The sequence below is a fragment of the Silurus aristotelis genome (genome assembly GCF_946808225.1).
Source record: "Silurus aristotelis genome assembly, chromosome: 5".
NCBI lineage: Eukaryota > Metazoa > Chordata > Actinopteri > Siluriformes > Siluridae > Silurus > Silurus aristotelis.
The window spans coordinates 33,138,226-33,145,725 of record NC_139578.1 but is presented as its reverse complement, the minus strand read 5'-3'; the positions used below and the strand labels follow the sequence as shown (position 1 = coordinate 33,145,725).

Here is a 7,500-nt window from a genome sequence, read left to right as displayed (position 1 = left end):
AAACATATCATCGTTACTGAAAACAAGCAGGACGGAGACGAGGAGGGAGTGCACATACCAGTCGATGAGATAAATATCAGGCGTCAGGTTGTTACTCTTGAAATGTGCAAACAGCTTCGGTAGGTTGTCTTCAAAAAACACTTCAAATGCAGCAAAGTACGTCAGCATCTGAGAGAAAAAGAACCCCAGAACATCACGTGAATGAGACCTTCTCTGTATTATTACTCATTGTTTCATTTTTTTATTTATTCCTAACACTCAGACCAAACAGTGCGACCTTACAATGAAATCTTCATCATACACTTTATGGACAAACTGGCGTGGGCACCTGACCAAAGATTTATGCTTTTTAAACATCTCATTGCACATTCAGTTCCCATTCCCTGTTATAATAAGCTCCAATCTTCTGAGATGCTCCACTAAATTGTGTGGAGATTTATCTGAGAGTTCATTCAGCCAACAAGTCAGGTACTGGTGTAGGTGAGGTGAGGAGGCCTGGGTCAACTTTAACCCATGGAAAGCAGTTCTCACAGAGGCATTGTTTGGATCTCCTGGTTCAAGTGAGGGGGAAATGTCTTTTTTTTTTTGTGGTGGGGGGGAGAAACACAACACGTTTAAAAGTAAGGTGTCCCAATATTTTTGACCTGAATATGGTTCAAGTAATACACAGTTCTCTGTGAGCTGCTCCACAGCAATGAGTGCATTTAATAGCATAGTAATAAATAAAAAAAACACTGAATATCTAAAACCACCAAACATACAGACAGACAGACATCTATACAAATACCTAAACAGATTGTTAAACACACACACACACACACACACACACACACACACACACACACACACACACACACACACACACACACACAATTAGACAGACAGATATAAACAAATAGACAGACAGACAGACATCTATACAAATACCTAAACAGATTGTTAAACACACACACACACACACACACACACACACACACACACACACACACACACACACACACAATTAGACAGACAGATATAAACAAATAGACAGACAGACAGACAGACAGACAGACATTTAGAGAAAGACAGACGGGTATCAAAACAGATAAAGATATAGTTAGACATATATCTAAATAGACAGATATTTAGACAGCCAGATAGACATTTAGATAAACAGACAGATATACAGAGACATACAGATAGATCGATAGATAGACAGATAGATATCGAAACAGATAGAGAGACAAACAGAAAGACAGATAGTTAGACAGACAGGCAGAAAGATACCTAGACAGACAGTTAGACAGAGAGATATTTAGACAAACAGACAGATAGATATCTAAACAGACAGACAGACAGACAGTTTGACAGACAGGCAGAGACAGATCTAGACAGATACATTATATTGCCAAAAGTATTTGCTCATCTGCCTTCACATGTAAATGAACTTAAGTAACATGTGATTCTTAATCCATAAGGTTTAATATGATGTTGGACTCTTCTGAGAAGGTTTTCCACAAGCTTTAGGAGTGTGTTCATGGGAATTTTTAACCGTTCTTCCAGAAGCACATTTTTTGAGGTCAGACACTGATGATACTGGACGAGAAGGTCTGGATCACAGTCTCCGCTCTAGTTCATTCCAAAGGTGTTCTATCAGGTTTGGGTCAGGACTTTTGTGCAGGCCAGTCAAGGTCTTCCACACCAAACTCACGCCTCCATGTCTTTATGGATCTTGCTTTGTGCACTGGTGTGCAGTTGTGTTGGAATAGGAACGGGTTGTTGGGAGAATTAAAGTGTCGAAAAAGAGTCCTTTCACTGGAACAAAGGGTCTGAGCCCAACTCCTGAAAAACATCCCCACATCGTAATCCCCCTCCACCAAACTTCACACTTGGCACAATGCAGTCAGACGAGTAGCGTTCTCCTGGGACCTGCTAAACCCAGACCCGTCAACCGGTTACCAGACAGTGAAGCGTGATTAGTCACTCCAGAGAACACGTCTCCACTGCTCTGGATTCCTCGTGTTTTACACTACTGCATCCGATGCTGCGCATTTGGTGATGTAAGGCTTAGATGCAGCTGCTTTACCATGGAACCCCAGTCCATGAAGCTCTGCGCACTGTTCCTCAGCTAATTCGTAAGGCCACATGAAGGTTTGGAGTTCTGTAGCTATTGATTCTGCAGAAAGTTGGTGTCCTCTGTGCACTATGTGTCTCAGCATCTGCTGACCTGCTCTGTGGTTTTACGTGGCTGAGTCTCTGTCGTTCTCAATCGCTTCCACTTTGTTATAATAACAACAGTTGACTGTGGAATATTTAGTAGTGAGGAAATTTCACGACTGGACTTATTGCACAGGTGACTTCCTGTCATAGTACCACGCTGGAATTCACTGAGCTCCTGAGAGCCACACATTCTTTCACTAATGTTTGTAGAAGCGTCTGCATGCCCAGGTGATGATTTTATACGCCTGTAACCATGAAGGTGACTGGAACACCTGAATTTAGTTATCTGGATGAGTGACTGAATACTTTTGGCAATAAAGAGTAGGTTGACAGACTATTATATACATAGACATCCAGACAGACAGACAGACAGACAGACATATCTAGACAGACAGGGAGATAGACCGGGAGACAGATATCTGGACAGACAGGGACAGACAAATCTAGACAGATATCTAGACAGACAGGGGGACAGATATCTGGACAGACAGGGACAGACATATCTAGACAGATATCGGGACAGACAGGGGGACAGCCATATCTAGACAGATATCTAGACAGACAGACAGAGAGAGACAGACAGAGGGACAGACAGACAGATAGGGAGACAGATAGGGAGATGAAGACTCACGAGGCTGTGGTCCACTCTGTAGAAGGCCATCTGACATGGTTTGTTCAGCAGGTTGGCAAAAGCGATGAAGGCATCAGCGGTGTTCATGTTCAAGATTAACACTGCAGCAATGAACGACATTCCCTGTACCTACACACACACACACACACACACACACACACACACACACACACACACCTATATAACTCCTGCTCACCAGCACAAAAACCTGAAACACAACAGGCAGTGTGTGTGTGTGTGTGTGTGTGTGTGTGTGTGTGTGTGTGTGTGTGTGTGTGTGTTGCAGTAACGTACGTATCCCATGTCAGGCCTGTAACAGGTATAAGCTCCCAGAATGCTGTGCAGCACGTCATGATAAGGGCCTCCCTGTTTAGAACAAACACACATGAGGAATTGATCTGCTCCTGTAACTTCCCAGTTCTGCGCTCTGATTGGTCAGCGGGTGTTGCTTGATTTTCTACACTGCAGAAATATGTACGAGATGTTTATTTAACATTAGTAAACACTAAACGCTCCTCGGTACGTTCTACAGAGAGACTCCTGATCATCTGCATCGCTGCGTAAACATCTCAGATCAGAAGATCCTACAGAGGATCATCAGGGTGTCTCTGCCCCGACGTTTATTTATGTTTACATTTTTATATCGCTATCGTCATAGTCGAACCATTTTACATTTATTACCTTCTGGAATATGCAGAGACTGGGGAAAGTTCTGGAGATGTCCAGCTTTATCAGCTCCAAACTCGCCTCACGATCAGTGTGAGACACATCTATTTAAAAAAAGAGGAAAATTATTTATGTAAATACACATAAGAACAGATCATATAGAAATAAACGTAAATGTCAATTAAATAGTAATCTATATTATTCTTCTTCTTTCAGCTTCTCCCATTAGGGGGCGCCACAGCGGATCCTCCTTCTCCAGACCCCCCTGTCCTCTACATCTGCCTCTTTCACACCAACTACCTGCATGTCTTCCCTCACCACATCCATAAACCTCCTCCTTGTTCTTCCTCTTTTCCTCCTTCCTGGTGTCTCCATCCTCAGCATTCTCCGACTGATATACCCCATGTCCCTCCTCTGCACATGTCCAAACCATCTCAATCTCACCTCCCTCAAATTGTCTCCAAAACGTCCTACATGCTCTGTCCCTCTAATAAACTCATTTCTAATCCTGTCCATCCTCGTCACTCCCAACGAACATCCCAACATCTTCAGCTCTGCTACCTCCAGCTCCACCTCCTGTCTTTTACTCAATGCCACTGTCTCTAATCCATACAACATCTCAGGTCTCACCACAGTCCTATAAACTTTCCCTTTCACTCTCACAGATACTCTTCTATCACAAATCACTCCTGCTATCACTCTTCTACAAAGAAAGAAAGAAATTTTAAAAAAGAGACAGTAAGAAAGAAAGAAAGAAAGAAAGAAAGAAAGAAAGAAAGAAAGAAAGAAAGAAAGAAAGAAAGAAAGAAAGAAAGAGACAGACAGAGTCAGACAGACAGAGTCAGACAGACAGAGTCAGACAGACAGAGTCAGACAGACAGAGTCAGACAGACAGAGTCAGACAGACAGAAAGACAGAAGGAAAAGCAGAGGGAAGCGAGGAAGGAAGGAAGGGCAGTGACTGGGGGAGGGGCAGTGTGGCAGTGAGGGGGGGGAGTGGCAGTGTGGGGAAATGACCTTGATGTGACCTGATTTACAGTCAGTCTTCCTGCTGTTCTACAGAATTAATCAGCAGCTTCTGACCAATCACAGCTCAGCACTCAACAGTGTGAAGATTCTCACCTCCTGTCTCAGCTTCCGCTGCGGTTACTGACTGAGGTGAAGCGCTCCATTTCTCCTTCGCCCTCGCCAAGCAAATGTCGTACAGCTCTGCTCACACACACACACACACACACACACACACACACACACACACACACACACACACACTTATAGAAATATATCTCTATTTATTAATTTAAGCAGAATTATTTTCCATGATTATTAGAATTGATATATAGACTGTAGATTATAAACTGTTGTAATTGATGTATAAATCCAGTGAGAAGTTTAGACACGCCGTCTCCTTCAGTACTTTTACTTTATTTCTATTTATAAAAAAACACGCTCAGTAATCCAGCAGGTTTTATATTTCCATTTCTCTCACTTCATTTTCTCTCATCAGCCTCATGAGGTCGTCACCTGAATGGATTTCCCACAAGAGTTCCCAGAGGTGTTTAGTGCTTGTTGGCTGCTTTTCCTTCACTCTCTGTTCTTCACCTGGGTTTAGATAGGGTGAATGTGGAGAGCAGGTCATATAATGCAGAACTCCATCACTCTCCTTGGGCAAACAGCTCTTCCAGAACCTGGAGGTGTGTTTGGGGTCATTGTCCTGTTTGGAAAATAAATGATGGTCCTACTAAGTGCACACGATGGGACGGCACGTCACTGCGAAATGCTGGTTTAGTGTGACCTCAATTTCCAACAGCAAAGCACCTCCACACATCACACTTTCTTCACCAAGCTTTACAGTGGCAACCAGAACGTCAGGAACCGTCTGTTCACCCTTTGTACGTCAAACACACGGTGCTTAGAGCCAAACATCTCACAGTTAAACTCATCAGACCAAAGGACACTGAACTAATCCACTGATCTAGAGTCCATTCCTTGTGTATCTTAAATCGAGCGAGTCTCTTCTGCTTGTTGGTCTTCTGAAGTAATGGTTTCTTTGCAGCAACTCAACAATGAAGGCCTGACTCACACAGTCTCTTCTGAACAGTGGATGCTGAAATACATCTTTCACTTCAGAAGCATTGGCGGTTCCTGAAGTTCATTCTTATAAACTTTCCTCTGCAGCAGAGGTAGCTCTTGATCTTCCTTTCAGGGTTTCATCATAGCGTTTATGATTTTGGAGACCGCACTTGCACGTTTAAAGTTCTTGAGAAGTTTAAGATTGACTGATCTTCATTTCTTAAAGTAATGATGGATCTTTTCTCTTTCTTTAACCGAGTGTTTCTTGCTATAATAAAGATTTGTGCAGTAGTTCTAGTAGCACTAATGGGGATTTTGAGTCCGTACTCACACAGATTCTCTAAAGCTCTATAAGAAAGTAAGAAAAGACACAAAAGACTCTTGATAAGACGTCCCTGTGACCTGAAACCCATTCCAGGTTATGACCTCGTGAATCTGATGAACTGGCAACAAAGCTACATAGAGCTACTTTGGACAATCAGAAATATAAAACATATGAGTTCTTTTACACGTATTCTGTTAATACTGAATTCCAGATGTGTTCTTTCATAGTTTGGGGTTTTTAGTATTAAATGTTGAAAATGATACAAATAAAGAAAAAAGACTGAAAGAGAAGTTGGGTGTCCCAATACTTTTGGCATTCAGTACAAAATACAAAAAAAACCTATGAAAAAGAAACAGTAACCAGTGAAATAGTGATAGAAACCCGCCCTCTGGTGGTAAATTAGAGTAATACATTCATGCACACACAAAAAAAACATAAACAAACACACACACACATATACACACACACAAACACACCATGTGTAATGTTGAGCTCGTTGCCAATAGCGAGGGCCCACACTCGTCCTCTCACACTGGGAGGAATTCCCTGCCACCACAAATCCCTCACTCGCTTAGAGCTACACCTGAAAGAGAGAGAGAGAGAGAGAGAGAGAGAGAGAGAGAGAGAGAGAGAGAGAGAGAGAGAGAGAGAGAGAGAGAGAGAGATTATGCAGATATGAACCGTATAAAGTGGATTTATTTTAGTAATTCAATAGAAGAAGTGAAACTGGTATATAGATTCACACACACACACACACACTGATGTACTTCAACTGTTTATTTCTTTTTATTTTGATGATTTTGGCTAAACTTTCTTTCGGCTTCTCCCATTAGGGGTCACACAGCGGATCCTCCGCACGTTTTGATTTGGCGCACGTTTTACGCTGGATGCCCTTCCTAACGCAACCCTCCCCAATTTATCTGGGCTTGGGACCGGCACTGAGAGTGGCTGGGGATGGTTCCCTGACCGGGAATCGAACCCGGGTCGCAGCGGTATGAGCGCTGCATCTTAACCACTAGACCACCAGGGGACCTCACAATTAACAAAAATGTCTGTACTCAATACTTGGTCAGGGCTTCTTTTGCTTTAATTACTTCCTCAATTGGGCGTGGCATGGAGGAGATCAGACTGTGTCCCACTGAGCAACAGTCCAGTCCTGTTTGTCCTTTGTCCAGGTAAGACACCTCTGTCGTTGTCTCTGATTCGACACGAGGAACGAGTCAGTTGAAGCCAATGGAGACGTCTGTATGTGGAGGCTTTTGAAGCACTGACTCCAGCTGCAGTCCACTCTTTGTGAATCTCCACAAACTCTTGAATGAGCTTCGTTTCATCTTTTTCTACCACGTGTTTTCCTTCCATTCAACTTTACATGCATGTGCTTGTATCCAGCAGTCTGTGAACAGCAGCTTCTTCTGCGATGATCGTTTGTGTCTCACCCTCCATGTGCAGGGGGTCAATGAACTGTCGAGTCAGCAGTCTTCCCCCATAATTGTGGAGCCTGAACCAGACTCAGACACTGATTAAAGACTCTGAGCAGGTGTTTGGAGTTAATAAGCTGATTAGAGTGAGACATCACGAGACTCGAATGTTCAACTTTTTCACAATTT

General features: G+C 42.9%; 1 protein-coding gene across 1 annotated transcript in view; it reads right to left on the bottom strand.

Moving 5' to 3' along the window:
- Positions 1-7,500, bottom strand: part of tbc1d14 (TBC1 domain family, member 14) — a 45,301-nt gene that overhangs the window by 18,841 nt on the left and 18,960 nt on the right. The window contains exons 9-14 of the mRNA XM_083540977.1: positions 6,370-6,476; positions 4,621-4,707; positions 3,515-3,603; positions 3,128-3,199; positions 2,834-2,962; positions 59-168 (exon numbers count right to left, since the gene is read on the bottom strand). Coding sequence (XP_083397103.1) covers positions 59-168; positions 2,834-2,962; positions 3,128-3,199; positions 3,515-3,603; positions 4,621-4,707; positions 6,370-6,476 — 594 coding nt within the window. The remainder of the gene's footprint in view (positions 1-58; positions 169-2,833; positions 2,963-3,127; positions 3,200-3,514; positions 3,604-4,620; positions 4,708-6,369; positions 6,477-7,500) is intronic.